The sequence below is a fragment of the Mobula hypostoma genome, chromosome 6, assembly GCF_963921235.1.
Source record: "Mobula hypostoma chromosome 6, sMobHyp1.1, whole genome shotgun sequence".
In the NCBI taxonomy this organism is placed as follows: domain Eukaryota; kingdom Metazoa; phylum Chordata; class Chondrichthyes; order Myliobatiformes; family Myliobatidae; genus Mobula; species Mobula hypostoma.
The window spans coordinates 36,062,292-36,080,369 of NC_086102.1; the positions used below are offsets into that span (position 1 = coordinate 36,062,292).

General features: G+C 39.7%; 1 protein-coding gene across 2 annotated transcripts in view; it reads left to right on the forward strand.

Annotated features, from left to right (window-relative positions):
- Positions 1 to 18,078, forward strand: part of LOC134347934 (uncharacterized) — a 105,977-nt gene that overhangs the window by 71,215 nt on the left and 16,684 nt on the right. For both annotated transcript variants that reach the window (XM_063050582.1, XM_063050583.1), the window contains exons 18-22: positions 1,780 to 1,848; positions 2,988 to 3,084; positions 7,693 to 7,796; positions 8,553 to 8,643; positions 16,943 to 17,050. In XM_063050582.1, coding sequence (XP_062906652.1) covers positions 1,780 to 1,848; positions 2,988 to 3,084; positions 7,693 to 7,796; positions 8,553 to 8,643; positions 16,943 to 17,050 — 469 coding nt within the window. The remainder of the gene's footprint in view (positions 1 to 1,779; positions 1,849 to 2,987; positions 3,085 to 7,692; positions 7,797 to 8,552; positions 8,644 to 16,942; positions 17,051 to 18,078) is intronic.

Sequence of the window (18,078 nt, forward strand, 5' to 3'; positions counted from 1 at the left end):
AAATAGTTTTGTACAGATGTATTATATGTGAATTGAGATTTGTTTTGCTGTGGATAGTCCTCATGTGCCTGGAATTACACACTGACTGTGTGTTTGAAGCTAAATTGCATCTTTGCTTGATCTTGTTCAAGGTTCCAGAAAGTAGGAGAAACAGGTATCAATTTTGTGTTTTTTTCCTTGCCTATTTTAAATCATTCACAGTAGACTAAACTAGAACTTTTTTTTGTCACATTAGTTAAACATTAATCTAAGCATATTGCCAGTCTATCTGTATTCTTTATCTTGGTAATTAATTCAAAGTTTTATATCCTCCTTTATGCACCACACATATTGCATATCCCAGCTATTTCAGCACACAAGGTTTCCTGAGAAAACTAACTATAAGCACAGTATAGACAAATCAGTTTGAGAAGTCATTGATGAACAGGATAGATTCCAAATGGAAGGTGTCAATTAAATTTATTGGTCCAAATTTTGTAGCAGGTGAGAAACAGCTAGTTCTTTCCAATAACCTCCAAAGAAATATTATACTTAACTCACACAAGTAACACAGTGAGAATTTGTGGAGAGAAGGTAACTCCAGACCTTGTGGCAAGATTGTATGTGTTTACAAAGCATTCCATGTTACAAATGATATCAAATATGAGGGTAAACATACATCAAAGTTGCTGGTGAACGCAGCAGGCCAAGCAGCATCTGTAGGGAGAGGTGCAGTTGACGTTTAAGGCCGAGACCCTTCGTCAGGACATATGAGGGTGGTGGTAAAGCTGGCTGAGATAGAACCAGGTCAAGCCATAACTCCTTAGTTAGCTGCAAAAGCTTACAACTATAAATGAATGCTTCTGACGTTCCAAAGCATTCAGAAGGTGCTTCAAGTCTGTTAGAAACAGTTTTCAAAACCTTTTGAAAGAGCAGGGTATCTTAGCTCAACACTTACATGCTTTCACATGTTGCTGTATAATTTCCACAGAAATGACAGTGATCTTTCTTAGTTTCACTCAAGTTTGTGTCATCAGTCTATCCATTATTATGTTTAAATTATGTAAACTTTCTGATATGAAAGTTGACATATAAATTGATGATGAAGATACAGATATCTAAAGTATACAATTATTTAAGCTATTAATACCAGAAAAAGTATATCACCAATTATTTTTCAAAAGAAAAAATATATCACAAATAATTATTCTCAAGAGTTGATACTGGCCACTAATACAATTATGAATCCTCAAGAAATGTGACTTCAAAAGTAGACCAATTTTTAACATTTTTGTTCATTCACTCATGGAATGAATATCTTACTGGTGAAACCACCATTTATTGACACCTCCAGAATCAATTTCGTGATATGTTAGAGAGCAGCTAAGAGTTATTAATGGCCATACCAGGTAAAGATAGCTCATCTTATTCACTACAAGTTAATAATGAATCACATGGGTTTAATATATTTCATTCTAACATTGTAATTTTATGCTGATTGAAACTTATTTTAATAACTAGAAGCAAAAATGTTACAAAGTTTTCCAAAATTTCCGAGGGAGTTTACTATTTGCTGTCCTGCTCCAGAAACGGAGAAGGTTGTATGTTCAAAGATGCTCCTGAAAAAGCGTTGGGCATGTTATTGAAAGTAGAATTTAGCTAGTTACAAACTTTGTCAAATGGATTTCTGTCCATTTGGTATCCTAGATATAAATGTTCAATATTTCACTTTTGTTCAAATATTTCAGAATTCCCATGTTGTTTTCTTTAGGACTTCTTATATGATTTTTTTTTGCCAAGGTATGTAAAATCAGTGAATGACAAGAATGAAGAACTGCTGAAACTAAAAAAAGAATTTGAAAATGAACAGTAAGTATTCTATAAAGCATTTTAGTTTTGAATATTTGACTACATTGAACTTAAGGGGGCAGGAATGAAAGTTTAGGCTCAGTCACGAATACAATCTATTTCCACCCCCGCCCCCTCCACACACACACACACACACAAACTATAAATAATAAAAAGATTGAAGGCTTCATTTCTCAGAAGTGGAATCAAATATAAAATAAGAGCTTCGAACATTTTGCATTAAGAGCTGAGAAAGGGCAAAAGATCTTATTGCACTTAAGATAATAAGTTTCTTGAAACAGTGGGTCCCATCTTACACTTCATATTTTGTTGAGGACAGAAGGGAAAGAAGTTACAACATGGCTGGTGAGTAGCATGTCACTTTAAAAGGGTAAGTATCCATGCCTAATAATAATTATTATAATTATAATTTTGTTTACACATTCGGAGGAATACTTTAAACAAGAAAATAACTCTCCGCTGGAATAGCATTTCTTTTAAAATGGTGGATCAGATTTTCTTATTTTGGTAGTGATTTCTGTATTCAAAGTTGTTTCCCACCAGTGTCTCAGTTCAGAGTTTTGCTTTCAGATGCACAAAATACAATGCCAGATGAGCTGGCAATTGTGCTGACAATTTCTCTGATTTCTGTTAAATTTACTCTTGTATTTCTGATCAGTGACAGATTATGATGGTCTGAAGTTAATAAATTTTAACCTCCATCAGAAGGTCTAAACTTCTCACACCTAATGTCATACAGATGTTAGTGGATAAATGTGATAGTGTGTGTTGATATAAATTAAGAAATAGCATGAGAAAAAGAATCATCACGTATCTGAAACGTCATTGTATTGTCTAAAACCTTCTAGTAGGGTGGATGCAGCTTCATATTTGTTTAATAGTACATGTGTTAGGTCACAATTATGGATGAATCTTCATTTTGACTTCATACTAGACTGATCTTTGAACTTTACTAAGAGCTTTTAAATAACAAGACAAGGAACCTTTTACATTGCGGTCCAGCAAATCTATTTAATCTGTCATGTCCCTTGCGGCATTCACTTTTCAAGAGTGATATTTGAGTTACCTATTTTTATTTTGCAACAATCCACTTGCAGATTTATCAAGCAATGTCTTAAGTGCATTTGACATTTTCACAGGGAAAAATGGTGCTATGAACAGCGACAGCTGGATGAAGAGATTGCAAATGCACAACAGATTGAAACAGAGAATATAAAAAAAGCAATCAGTCAAGAGGTAAGAGGTCTCTGGTTAGGTTTCCACAGATTTATTGATGACTACTTAATTGATAGTTAATATTTAATATTATATTATTCTTTGGTTTAAGCCAATATGTCTGCAGAGAATTATATGCTTATTTTGACTTGTATTGCAACTTTTAATTTTGTTTCTTGAAATTTAATTTAATTTTATAATTGTGGTTTTTGACTCAATGACCATTTGTTTCAAAATTTGTTGAGCGTAATGAAATAAATCATTTGCTTCATGAATAAATGTTTTTGCAACACTTCTTTTAAGTGTATTGCTTGTAACAAATTGTAACTGTTACTTTGCAAAACAGAAAGAAGTGTCAAGTTTTTTTGTAGAAATGCTGCTTTATATGTGGAAGTGTAGCCAGAGAATTATTGGCTGTTGTGCTGTCATCAATCAGGTAGCTGAAACTTAGCAATTATTTTATTGTGTGAGATAACACCATCTGCTTTTAAAATGAAATCATCTTCATCTTGTATATATAGTACATTTGGGTAGGAATCCATGATTGGCATTATGTCTTAAAATGCCGCAAAACAGAATGTCAGTTAACAAGATCTAAATCATTTGTTCTGAGAAGGTGCCATATGCTAAAACCATTTTTAGTAGTTGAACAGCTTTCCATGATTAATCAAGCCAAAGTAAGGATTCCCTTGTTATATTCTCCATAAGAATTTGATATTCTTCACACACATGAGCATTTGGATTATAATTTATGATGTTTGGTATCTGTTTCCTTTAAAAACGTGGTTCATGTCTTTATAACATACAAATTGCAGGACATAGTCAAAAGGTCATAGAAAAGTACTGCACAGAAATAGGCCCTTTGGCACATCTAGTCTGTGCCAAATTGTTTAAACTGCCTGACCTTGGCCATAGTCTCCCATACCCCTGCCTTCCATGTACCTATCCATACCTCTATTAAATGTTGAAATCAAGCTCACATGCCCCATTTGCACTGGCAGCTTGTTCCACTCTCTCATTCTGAGTGAACAAGATCCCCCTCATGTTTCCCTTAAACTTGTCACCTCTCACCGTTAACCCATGATCTCTTGTAGTCCCACCCTATCTCAGTGGTAAAAAGCCTGCTTGCCTTTACCTATCTATACCCCTTATAACTATGTATACCTCTATCAAATCTCTCTTAAATCTTCTACATTCCAGGAATAAAGTCCGAACCTATTCATTCTTTGCTTATAACTCAGGTCCTCCAGCCTCGGCAACATCCTTGTAAATTTTCTCAGTACACTTTCAACCTTATTTACATCTTTTCTGTAAAGGGGACCAAAACTGCACACAATACTCCAAATTAGGCACAATGTCTTATACAACTTCAGCATAACACCCTATCTCATATACTCAGTGCTTTGATTTGTGAAGGCTGATTTTTCAAAAGCTTTCTTGATGATCTGTACCTCATTTTCAATGAATTGTGGACCTGTATTCCTGGATCCCTTTGCTCTACCACACTTCTCAGTGCCCTGCCATTCACTGTGTAGGAGCCACCCTGGTTGGTCATACTTAGTGTGTTCATCACATTTTAAGCGGCTACCTTGTGAATAAAAATGCAACTGAGAAATTTCATAAAGTGAGCTAATGAAGCAAATTGAAAATTTGTCTGTAAATGCACAGGGTTATTTTAACGCAGTCTGTTGGGTTTGTGTTTGTGGGAAACTTACAATTTTCAGATTCTCGAATATTAACATAGCCTGCCCAAAGGTTGTCCACTAAGGATCATCCGGGAGGCAGAGCAATTGATAGATAAGACTTTAGAGCAGGTGGTTACACCCAGAGTGCAGAATTCAGGGAGTAGATGGGTGAAGACCGAGAGAGGTAAAGGGAGAAAGAAGTCAGTGCAGGGTCCCCCTGTGGACATTCCCCTCAGCAAAGTATCCCTTTGGAAACTGATGAGGAGGATGACCTATCTGAGCAAGGCAGCAGCAGCCAGACCAATAGTACAGTGGTTGGCTCTGAGCCTCAGAAGGGTAGGGTGAAGTCAGGCAGAGCTATAGTCATAGGGAATTCGATAGTTAGGGGGACAGATAGGAGATTCTGCAGCAGCAAAAAGAGACACCAGGATAGTGTATTGCCTCCCGCCCAGGTGCTAGGGTTCAGGATGTCTCTGGATGATTGCAGGATATTCTTGAAGGCAAGGGTGAGCAGCCAGAGGTCCTGGTACACATTGATACCAATGACATAGGCAGGAGAGGGGTAGACTGCTGCCAGGATAATCAAGGACATAACCCACCCAGCCAACTTTTCGCCCTTCTTCCCTCTGGGTGAAGGCCCAGGAGCTTGAAGACTCGTCCGGCCAGATTTGGGAACAGGTTCTTTCCAACTGTGATAAGACTGCTGAACGGATCCTGACCCGGATCTGGGCCGTACCTTCCAAATATCCGGACCTGCCTCTCGGTTTTTTTGCACTACCTTACTTTCCCTTTTCTATTTTCTATTTATGATTTACAGTTTAAATTTTTACTACTTACTATCGATTTGTACTCCAGGGAGCGCAAAGCGCAGAATCAAATATCGCTGTGATGATTGTACGCTCTAGTATCAATTGTTTGGCGACAATAAAGTAAAGAGGTCCTGCGAATTAAGTTCAGGGAGTTAGGAAGGAGGCTGAAGAGCACTCTCCGGTGGTAATCTTCGGATTACTCCTGGTCTACCAAGGTAGGGAAGATCAGAACAGGACGATAGCGCAGAGCAATGAGTGACTGAGGAGATGGAGCAGGGGGCAGAGTTTCAAGTTCTTGGAACATTGAAACCTTTTCTTGACACATGGTGACCTGTATACATGGGATGGGCTTATATGTAGATCTGGTATTGGGAAATGAACCTGGTCAGGTGTCAGATCTTTTGGTGGGAGAGCATTTTGGAGGTAGTGATCACAACTCTATCTCATTTACCATCGCGCTAGAAAGGGATAGGAGCAGACAATTTGGGAAAACATTTGATTGGGGTAGGGGAAATATGCTATTAGGTAGAAACTTGGGAGTAGATCTTTTCAGGGAAATGTACGGTAGAAATGTGACAAATATTCAGGGAACATTTGCTTGGCGTTCTGCATAGGTACGTTCCATTGAGGCAGGGAAAGGATGGTAGGAGGGAGATCAGTGGGGAGGGATGGGGGGGACGAATGGACAAGGGAGTCACTCCCCACTGATCTCCCTCCTGGCACTTATCCTTGGAAGTAGAACAAGTGCTACACATGCCCTTACACTTCCTCCCTTACCACCATTCAGGGCCCCAGACAGTCCTTCCAGGTGAGGCGACATTTCACCTGTGAGTCGGCTGGGGTGATATACTGCATCCGGTGCTCCCGATGTGGCCTTCTATATATTGGCGAGACCCGACGCAGATTGGGAGACCGCTTTGCTGAACACCTACGCTCTGTCCGCCAGAGAAAGCAGGATCTCCCAGTGGCCACACATTTTAATTCCACATCCCATTCCTATTCTGACATGTCTGTCCACGGCCTCCTCTACTATAAAGATGAAGCCACACTCAGGTTGGAGGAACAACAGCTTATATTCCATCTGGGTAGCCTCCAACCTGATGGCATGAACATTGACTTCTCTAACTTCCGCTAATGCCCCACCTCCCCCTTGTATCCCATCCGTTATTTATTTTTATACACACATTCGTTCTCTCACTCTCCTTTTTCTCCCTCTGTCCCTCTGACTATACCCCTTGCCCCCCATCCCCTGGGTTCCCCCCACCCCCCCCCCGTCTTTCTCCCGGGACCTCCTGTCCCATGATCCTCTCATATCCCCTTTGCCAATCACCTGTCCAGCTCTTGGCTCTATCCCTCCCCCTCCTGTCTTCTCCTATCATTTTGGATCTCCCCCTCCCCCACCTACTTTCAAATCTCTTACTAACTGTTCCTTCAGTTAGTCCTGACGAAGGGTCTTGGCCTGAAACGTCGACTGCACCTCTTCCTAGAGATGCTGCCTGGCCTGCTGCGTTCACCAGCAACTTTGATGTGTGTTGCTGGAATATGAGGTGTTGTTTTCCAATTCTGTTTAGCCTCAACATGGCAACAGAGGAGGTTGTGCGTCCGACATGTCTGTGGGAATGGGAAGTGAAATTAAAATGGTGGCCACTGGAGATCCTGGCTGGCAAGGCAGATGAAGCAAAAGTGTTCGGTGTCTTCAGATAAATAACCATTTGATACGAAGATCATCGAAACACTAGCCCTACCTCCCTCCATACATCTACAGTGTACGTTCCCTTTCCTGCTCTTTACAATTTAAAATATATCTATTTTCTGTTTTTTTTCTAGTTCTGGTGAAAAATTGTCAACATGAAACTTAAATCTGTATTACTTTCTGCAGGTGCCATCTGACAAGCTAAATAATTAATTATTGTACACTGTGCTGTTGGTACTTATATTACAAGATTTTACATTCTTAATATTGATCAACAAAAATTTCTAAAATCACAAATTACAGTGATTTTTCATAGAAGTAGTTAATAGATTAACCAAGCCATATCCTGCTTATTTGCTGTCTTATTGATTTGTATTTTAATTTTGTAAAAGTTAGATTAATATTAAAGAAATACAGAATAAAAAGATTATTTCTGTGGCAGTGTCTTTTGCTGGAGATGCGCAGAGATTTCTTACTCAGTAACCTGGAGGAAGCTCTGTTGGAGACGGAACAGCAGCTCAGCATGCTCATGGATAAGACAAAGGGGTACCTTAGTTTTCATTACTTCTTTTCAAGTTATTTATTACTTTATGTAACTGTATGGAAATAAGCTCTATGACTTATTAATCCTTTCTTATCAAATTGACAATGATAGTGTGGCACAAACTCTCCAGTTACTTAGGAATAGCATTTCTGTTCAACCAACACACACGAAGTGCAGGGGGAGCTCAGCAGGCCAGGCAGCATCTGTGGAAAAGAGTACAGTCGATGTTTCGGGCCGAGACCCTTCAGCAAGACACTTTGTTCCTTTAAAGGCAGTTAACTAAGCTATAGGCAAACCACCTTCTGTTACCAAAGTCCAGGTCAGACATATTTTTCAAAAGGGGCCCACAAATTATTGTTAAACTTAGTGTGTATATATAGTTTCAATTGCACACCATAAACACCTCTTTCTCTTTCTTTTTAAATCTTTTTTATTAATTTTCAAAATTATAAACACAATAACAAAGTTGGTACAAAGAGATTGGAATAAGCTTAATCAGCATATACAAAAAGGATTTTAAGTAACATAGGAATAATAGACTTCCAAACTCGTAATGAAATTAGTCATAAAAAAAGAAATAAAAAGAAAAAATTATGTATATAAACAAAAAAAACCTCTTTCTCAGCCTTTGCTTAAATAGTAAAGGGCACAATTGAACACTTAATGTTTGATTAAAGAAGCTTGAAAAATGGTGTGATGCTATTGAGGTTATAAGCTGGTCTGTATTTTGCATAAACATGTCCTTTATTAAATTCCAGGCCAATTGCTGATCCATCACATATTCAAGCCACTGTGAACAAATGGGATGCTACTGCTGCTGATCTCAGAAGCAAGATTGAATATACAAAGGTAAACACAAATTGAAGTTTCTTTTCTTGTCTTTTGGAGTACTATTACTATTTTGTAAATGTAACTGACATTAGGTATTTCAAATCTATTCAATTTGTCTTGAATATGTTTCTATAACTATCAACTTCATTTTAATGACTTATTATTTATGTGAGTAATCTTGTTACAATCATTGTTAGAAAAATAAATCCAGGCTACATGAACAGAATCACACTTGCTGCTAAGTCTATTACCTGTATACATATCTTATCAGGGAGTAATATACCACAGAACCAACAGTTGGCCGATGTATACTTCTGATTGTATTGGCTTTCCTTCACATTCTTCTGTTATCCAGAAAATAAACATTTTTTATCTTTAATGTCACGATGTACAGTTGCAGAGGAGAAGTAAAAGGTAGTGAAAAGTTTGTGGCACTCTGGAAAAGGAATAAAGAAACAAGATTAATTTGGTTGCATTTCCAAAAAAGGCAACAACCATTATTGAGTGGATAGTTTCTTCTGTCCACTACTATTTAATGAAAACTGTGCTGTTGGCATTTTCAGAACACCAAAAACCAAATCAATATTGTTCATAGAATAAGAGATATCAAGCTGTTTTCCAATTCTGACAGACTGAGAGCATCAGCTGTTTTGTTTTTTTTTACACACCATTTCAAATATCTTCTATGTCTAGCAGATTTTTTGAAGGATTTATAGTTTTAAAAGAGGAAATTTCTGATGCAGTTAATTTGTGAATATACTGTAAGTAATAATATTGACATGGCAAGGAGTTAGGAGGATAAATTATGCATTAACCATTACAGAAAAGGTTTGAAGCCTAAGTAGGCAAACTGTCAGTTTCATAACAAGAACGTGACTAGGAATTCTTTGTACCAGAGGGCCTCATTCTTGCAGGCCGTTGGTATCTTCAGAGTATCTAAGCTCTTAACAGTTTATTGGAGTAGTGGTGGACCAATCGATTCATGATTCATTAGCAGGAGCAAATAAAAGTAAAGCAGGGTCAAAGCAGAGCAGCCATTGTGTGAAGGGACCAGTGTAGGAGTGGGAACTTGAGGCCTTGGCAAGGAGGCACAGGTAAGTAGCAGGTAAGGCTTTTGTAGTGGTTGAATAATAAGTCACTAAATTACAGCTAATTAAATAAGGGATGATGCAGGTTCAGATAATGTGCTGTAGCTGCATGATGTGTGAGCTGGTGGACCCCATTGTGATTCCTGGTGACCACATCTGCAGCAAGTGTTGGTTGCTCGAGGAACTCAGGCTCAAAGTTGATGACCTGGAATCTGAGCTTCAAACACTGCGACACATCAGGGAGGGGGAGAGTTACTTGGATTCTCTGTTTCAGGAGGTAAGCACACCCGTTAGATTCGGTCCGTGGTCAGGGACAAGAGGGTGTGACTGTGAGTGAGCAAGATAGTGGAACCAGGAGACATTGCTGGAGGAGTCTCAGCCCTTGAGCTTGACCAACAGGTTTGAGATTTATGCTCCCTATGTGGATGACAGTGGGGGCTGCAGGACGGGTCAGCAACCTAACTGGCACCATAGTTCAGGGAGCCAGCCATTCAAGAGGGGGAGAGAAGAGAAATGTTGTGGTAATTGGGGATAGTATAGTCAGGGGAATAGACAGAGTTCTCTGTCGCAAGGATAGCGCATCCCGAAGGCTGTGTTGCCTGCCTGGTGCCCAGATTCTGGACATCATATCTGACCTGCAGAAGAATTTGCAGTAGGAGGGGAAAGATCCAGTTGTCGTGGTCCATGTGAGTACCAATGACATGGGTAAAATAAGGAAAGAGGTTCTGCTGAGGGAATTTGAGCAGCTAGGGACTAAATTAAAAAGCAGAACCAAAAGGAAGTACTCTGTGGATTACTACCTGAGCCGTATGTAAATTGGCATTGAGTCAAGAAGATTAGACTGTTAAATGTGTGGCTTAAGGATTGGTGTGAGAGAAGTGGGTTTGAGTTCATGGGAAATTGGCACCAGTACTGAGGAAGGAGGGAGCTGTACCAATGGGACGGACCCACCTGAACCGTGATGGGACCTGGGTCCTGGTGAATCGCATAACTAGGGCTGTGGAGAGGACTTTAAACTAAATAGTTGGGGGGGGGGGCGGAGTTCAACAGATTGGAGCAGCATGGATAAAGTAAAAAAGAAAAGTGTGGATAAAGAAAAAAACAAAAAATAAAGAGAAAAGTAAGAGTGGAGTGAAGGTAAGTCAAGTACAAAAGAGTAAAAGATTACAAGATTTTAAAAGCACAATAAGTGGAAGGGCACTTCATTTGAATGACCATAGTGTTTAAAACATGGTCAATGAACTTGTGGCTCAAATCAGGACAAAGAAGTATTATTTAGTGGCCATTAGAGAGACGTGGTTGCAGGGTAAAGAGGATTGAGAATTAAATATCCACGGATATCAGGTAATACGGAAGGATAGGCAGGAAGGTAAGGGAGGTGGGGTAGCGCTCTTAATTAAAGATGAGATCAGGACAATAGAGACGATTTCAGATCTAAGGAGCAGAATGTTTAGTCCATCTGGGTAGAGATTAGGAATAGTAAAGAGAAAAAATTATTGGTGGGAGTTGTCTATAGGCCACCAAATAATAACATTACAGTGGCACAGGCAATAAACAGAGAAATGTCTGAGTCACGTAAGAATGAAACAGCAGTTATCATGAGGGACTTTAACTTGCACATAGATTGGGTGAATCAGGTTGGTCAAGCCAGTCTTGAGGTGGACTTCATAGAATGCATCCGTGCTACAGCATGTTACTGAACCTACAAGGCAACATGCTATCTTAGGTCTGGTCCTGTGCAATGATACAGGTAAAATTAGTAATCTTGTAGTTCGGGTTCCTCTTGGAAAGAGTGATCACAGTATGATTGAATTTCTCATACAAATAGAGAGTGCAGTAGTTCAGTTGAAAACTGGTGATGTATGCCTAAACAATGGAGACAACAATGGGAGGAGTGGCTGGTGTAGGCTGGGAGCACAGGCTATATGGTGGAACAATGGAAGACTTTCAAAGAGATTTTTCACGGTGCTCAGCAAAAGTATATTCCAGTTAAAAGCAAGGTCAGTAAGCGTGGAGGGGAGCCTGGATAACAAAGGAAATAAAAGAAGGCATCAAACTAAAAGCTTGTGCATACAAAATCACCAAGAGTAGTGGGAAACTGGATGATTGGGAAGACTTTAAAAAGCAACAAAGTGCCACTAAGTGAGCAATAAAGAAAGGGAGCTAGATTATGAAAATAAACTAGGACAAAATATAAAAAAGGATAGTAAAAGTTTTAATAATTATATAAAGTGGAAAAGGGTGGCTAAACTAAATGTAGGTACCTTGGAGGATGAGAAGGGGGAATTGATATTGCATAATAAGAAAATGGCCTAGTCTTTGAATAACTATTTAGTACCAGTCTTCACAGTGGAGGATACATCTAATATGCCAAAGAGAAATGTTATGGATGCGATGGGAGGTGAGGACCTCGATACAATAGCTATCACCAAAAAGGTAGTGTTGAGCAAACTTCTGGGCCTGAAAATAGACAAGTCCCCTCTCCTAATGAAATGCATCCCAGGGTACTGAAAGAAATGGCAGAAGTTACAGTAGAGGTTTTGGTGATAATTTACCAAAATTCTGTTGGCGTTGGCCAGGTCCCGGCGGATTGGAAGACAGCAATCCTCACGCCGCTGTTCAAAAAAGGATGTAGGCAAAAGGCAAATAGCTATAAGCCAGTTAGTTTTGTATCTGTAGTTGGAAAAATGCTTGAAGAAATCATTAAAGAAAAACTAATGAGGCATCTGGAAAGAAATGGATCCATCAGGCAGACACAACATGGATTCAACATAGGCAAATCCTGTTTGACAATCTTACTGGAGTACATAGAGTTGTGGGTAATGTATTAACATGGATAGAGGATTGGTTAACGGAAAGCAGAGAGTTGGAATACATGGGTGTTACTTTGGTTGGCAATCAATAATGAGTGGTGTACCGCAGGGGTCAGTGCTGGCCCGCAACTATTCATGATATACATTAACGATCTGGACGAGGGGACCGAGTATAGTGTATCTAAGTTTGTGATGATACTAAATTGAGTGGAAAAGGAAATTGTGCAGAAGATACAGAGAGTATGCAGAAAGATATAGGTAGGTTAAGTGAGTGGGCAAAGGTCTGGCAAATGGAAAGAATGCTGGTAAATGCAAGGTCATCCACTTTGGAAAGGAAAATGAAAGAGTGAATTATTATTTAAATGGTAAAAGATTGCAGCATGCTGCAGTGCAGAGGGACTTGGGAGCGCTTGTGCATGAATCACAAAAAATTGGTTTGCAGGTGCAACAGCCTACCAAGAAAGCAAATGCAATGTTGGCCTTCATTTCTAGAGAGATTGAATTGAAGAGCAAGGAGGTTATGCTGCAACTATACAGAGTACTGGTGAGCCCACACCTGGAGTACTGTGTATAGTTCTGTTCTCCTTATTGAAGAAGGATATGCTGGCTTTGGAGGCGGTGCAGAGGAGGTTCACCAGGTTTATTCCAGAGATGAGGGGGTTAGACTATGAGGAGAGATCGAGTCACCTGGGACTGCACTCACTAGAATTCAGAAGAATGAGAGGAGATCTTATAGAAGCATTTAAAATTATGAAGGGGATAGATAAGACAGAGGCAGGAAAGTTGTTTCCACTGGTAGGTGATACTAGAACTAGGGGACATAGCCTCAAGATTCAGGGGAGTAGATTTAGGAGGGAGATGAGGAGGAACTGCTTTTCCCAGAGAGTGGTGAATTTGTGGAATTCTTTGCCCACTGAAGCAGTGGAGACTACCTCAGTAAATATATTTAAGACCAGGTCGGATAGATTTTTGCATAGTAGAGGAATTAAGGGTTATGGGGAAAAGGCAGGTAGGTGGAGTTGAGTCCATGGTCAGATCAGCCATGATCTTATTGAATGGCGGAGCAGGCACTAGGGGCCAGATGACCTACTCCTGCTCCTATTTCTTATGTTCTTATGAGTAATATATTTGAACTTCACATTGACCTCAATAGGGTTTTAATGTTTTGCAGACATAGAAACATAGAAAATAGGTGCAGGAGTAGGCCATTTGGCCCTTCGAGCCTGTACCGCCATTCAGTATGATCATGGCTGATCATCTAACTCAGAACCCTGTACCAGCCTTCCCTCCATACCCCCTGATCCCTTTAGCCACCAGGGCCATGTATATTGTCTATCTCAAGTTGAACAAGTACATCTTCCACTTTTAAATTCATGTTACTCACATTTGTACTTTGTATTTCAGTAGTCTTTCTAATTGGATAAGTGCAATTGAATTAATATTATATCAAAGCAGATTGTATGTTTTGGAATTCCTGTCTTATAGAACATAGAATAGTACAGCACAATACGGGCCCTTTGGCCCACATTGTTGTGCCGACCCTCAAACCCTGCATCCCATATAACCCCCCGCCTTAAATTCCTCCATATACTTGTCTGGTAGTCTCTTAAATTTCATTAGTGTATCTACCTCCACAACTGACTCAGGCACTGTATTCCACACACCAACCAATCTCTGAGTAAAAAACCTTCCTCTAATATCCCCCTTGAACTTCCCACCCCTTACCTTAAAGCTATGTCCCCTTGTATTGAGCAGTGGTGCCCTGGGGAAGAGGCGCTGGCTATCCACTCTATATCTATTCCTCTTAATATTTTGTATACCTCTATCATGTCTCCTCTCACCCTCCTTCTCTCCAAAGAGAAAAGCCCTAGCTCCCTTAATCTCTGATCATAATCCATACTCTCTAAACCAGGCAGCATCCTGGTAAATCTCCTCTGTACCCTTTCCAATGCTTCCACATCCTTCCTATAGTAAGGCGACCAGAACTGGACACAGTACTCCAAGTGTGGCCTAACCAGAGTTTTATAGAGCTGCATCATTACTTCGCGACTCTTAAACTCTTTCCCTCGACTTATGAAAGCTAACGCCCCACACGCTTTCTTAACTACCCTGTCTACCTGTGAGGCAACTTTCAGGGATCTGTGGTCATGTACCCCCAGATCCCTCTGCTCCTCCACACTACCAAGTATCCTGCCATTTACTTTGTACTCCGCCTTGGAGTTTGTCCTTCCAAAGTATACCACCTCACACTTCTCCGGGTTGAACTCCATCTGCCACTTCTCAGCCCACTTCTACAACCTATCAATGTCTCTCTGCAATCTTCGACAATCCTCTACATTACCTACAACACCACAAACCTTTGTGTCGTCTGAAACTTGCCAACCCACCTTTCTACCCCCAATCCAGGTCGTTAATAAAAATCACAAAATGTAGAGGTCCCAGAACCGATCCTTGTGGGACACCACTAGTCACAACCCTCCAATCCGAATGTACTCCCTCCACCACGACCCTCTGCCTTCTGCAGACAAGCCAATTCTGAATCAACCTGGCCAAACTTCCCTGGATCCCATGCCTTCTGACTTTCTGAATAAGCCTACCGTGTGGAACCTTGTCAAATGCCTTACTAAAATCCATATAGATCACATCCACTGCACTACCCTTATCTATATGCCTGGTCACCTCCTCAAAGAACTCTATCAGGCTTGTTAGACACGATCTGCCCTTCACAAAGCCATGCTGACTGTCCCTGATCAGACCATGATTCTCTACATGCCCATAGGTCCTATCTCTAAGAATCTTTTCCAACAGCTTTCCCACCACAGACTTAAAGATCAATGGTCTATAATTACCCAGACTATCCCTACTGCCGTTTTTGAACAAGGGGACAACATTCGCCTCCCTCCAATCCTCCAGTACCGTTCCCGTAGACAACGAGGACATAAAGATCCTAGCCAGAGACTCAGCAATCTTTTCCCTTGCCTCATGGAGCAGCCTGGGGAATATTCCGTCAGGTCCCGGGGACTTATCCGTCCTAATGTATTTTAACAACTACAACACCTCCTCTGCCTTAATATCAACATGCTCCAGAACATCAACCTCACTCATATTGTCCTCACTGTCATCAAGTTCTCTCTCATTGGTGAATAGTGAAGAGAGGTATTCATTGAGGACCTCACTCACTTCCACAGCCTCCAGGCACATCTTCCCACCTTTATCTCTAATTGGTCCTACCTTCACTCCTGTCATCCTTTTGTTCTTCACATAATTGAAGAATGCCTTGGGGTTTTCCTTTACCCTACTCGCCAAGGCCTTCTCATGCCTCCCTCTTTCTCTTCTCAGTCCCTTCTTAAGCTCCTTTCTTGCTTCCCTATATTCCTCAATAGACCCATCTGATCCTTGCTTCCTAAACCTCATGTATACTGCCTTCTTCCACCTGACTAGATTTTCCACCTCACTTGTCACCCATGGTTCCTTCACCCTACCATTCTTTATCTTCCTCACCAGGACAAATTTATCCCCAACATCCTGCAAGAGATCTCTAAACATCGACCACATGTCCATAGTACATTTCCCTGCAAAATCATCATCCCAATTCACACCCGCAAGTTCTAGCCTTATAGCCTCATAGCCTCATAATTTGCCCTTCCCCAATTAAAAATGTTCCTGTCCTCTCTGATTCTATCCTTTTCCATGATAATGCTGAAGATCTTAGATGTGATGTTTTAAGAAGTCACATTGTTAATGGTGTGTGTGTGTGTGTGTGTGTGTGTATATATATATTGCAATACCCAGTAATCTTTTGTTTGTTTTTTTTTGCTTTTGTTAATAGCTTTTAGATATTAATATAGATTTTTTTCCAATTCATATTAGATATGTGTTAATCACTTCCTATTTGCCATATTTTCTGAAGAAATGCACTTTTGCACGTTTTGTACCAACACAGAAGTAATATCAAAGCAGTCTTTATATCTTAAAAATTCAGGAATATCTAGGCAAGAGTTTAATAATTTTTCATTTACCCTTGACACTTCTTCTGTTAATATATGATGCACTCTGAAATATTACTTTGGATAGAGTCAAAATATTCTATTTCATAACTTTATTTTAAAAATGCACCCACATTAGAAGTCTGTGATGCTAGAATTGTCATAATCTTTTTCTGAATTGGTAAAGTCCAGATTGTTTTATGTTTGGAATGAGGTTCACATTTTTTCTGACCTTTTATTTGCTTAAAACCTCATTCTCTTACACCAACTCAGATTAGATAACTAAGTTAATGCAGACCAAGATTGGTTTTGAAATGTTTTTGGTTAGTAAAGCAAATAATACATGATAATGTTTTGATTTTATTCAGCATTCATTGGAAAAATGTGTTCCCATGTAGTTTTTGTAAATTGATTTTTTTTCTTAATTTAGAAAAATTTCAATAATCATATTCAGCTGATCAAAAATGGAGCTAAACTGAGTAATCTTCCAGAACTCATCAATCCTGAACCACGATACCCGCTTGCTTTGCAGGTTCCCGTAAGTAGACTGTTTTCTCTGACCTCTTTAGCTTGGCTAAGTATATAATTGATTTCATTGTAGTTATGAAAAAGAATTCGGAGGAGATCTATTGCAAGCTCAAACTACTGCTGCCAACAACAGAACAGAAAATTACAAAAAAAAGGACAAAAATTCTGAATTATTACTTTATTCCCAATAATGTAAAAAAGACAGAAGTTTGATTAACATTTACGGTAACATTAGTGGGTACTAAACCATGCTTGATTGAATGTACTAAGCAACTAAAAAACAATGGCTCTGTACTTTCATTCCACTCTGAAATTCAGTTGAGTTGAAATCAATAGCATCATATTTCAGAGTTGAGAGCATTGCCATTGCTGTATTGCGCAGAGTGCAAACAGCTGATTGCAAGTTTCTTCCTGTACTTATAAAGCAATTAAAAGTTTGCTTTGATTCAATGTAACCAGTTAGCTACACTATCCAGATTCTATATCAACACCACAATTAGTAAATTTTAATGGTTTAATAGCTGTAAATTTGTATTTTACATTGGGTTAATTATCATTAAATAAGAATCTCTCAATCTTATCAACAGTGTTTTCAGAACTACTGTCGTAGCAATGCAGGAGTGAGATGCACTTGAATTAGGAAAGGACTAAAAACATACAACTATCATCTTTCATTTTGCTTCAGTCTACCCTGTTTTCTGAAGGTGCACATAACCTTCATGCTTGAGTCTTGTCATGTTGAAACTGTAGATGCAATGCAGCTATACAAAATGCTGCATGCATCCTACATTCTCTCTTGTACTTTCCCACTTAATCATGTCTCCCTCTCCCACACTCTCTCTCCATCTCTCTCCCACAATGTCTCCCTCTCTCTCTCCTATTCTCCCTTTCTCTCTCCATGTCCCACACTCTCTCCGTCTCTCTGTCTATCTCCCTCATTCTCTCTCCCTCTCCCTCTCACGCTCTCTCTCCCCCTCCCTGTTAATCCATCTCTCTCTTTCCCCCTCCCTCTCTGTATTGTCTCCCCCCACACTCCCT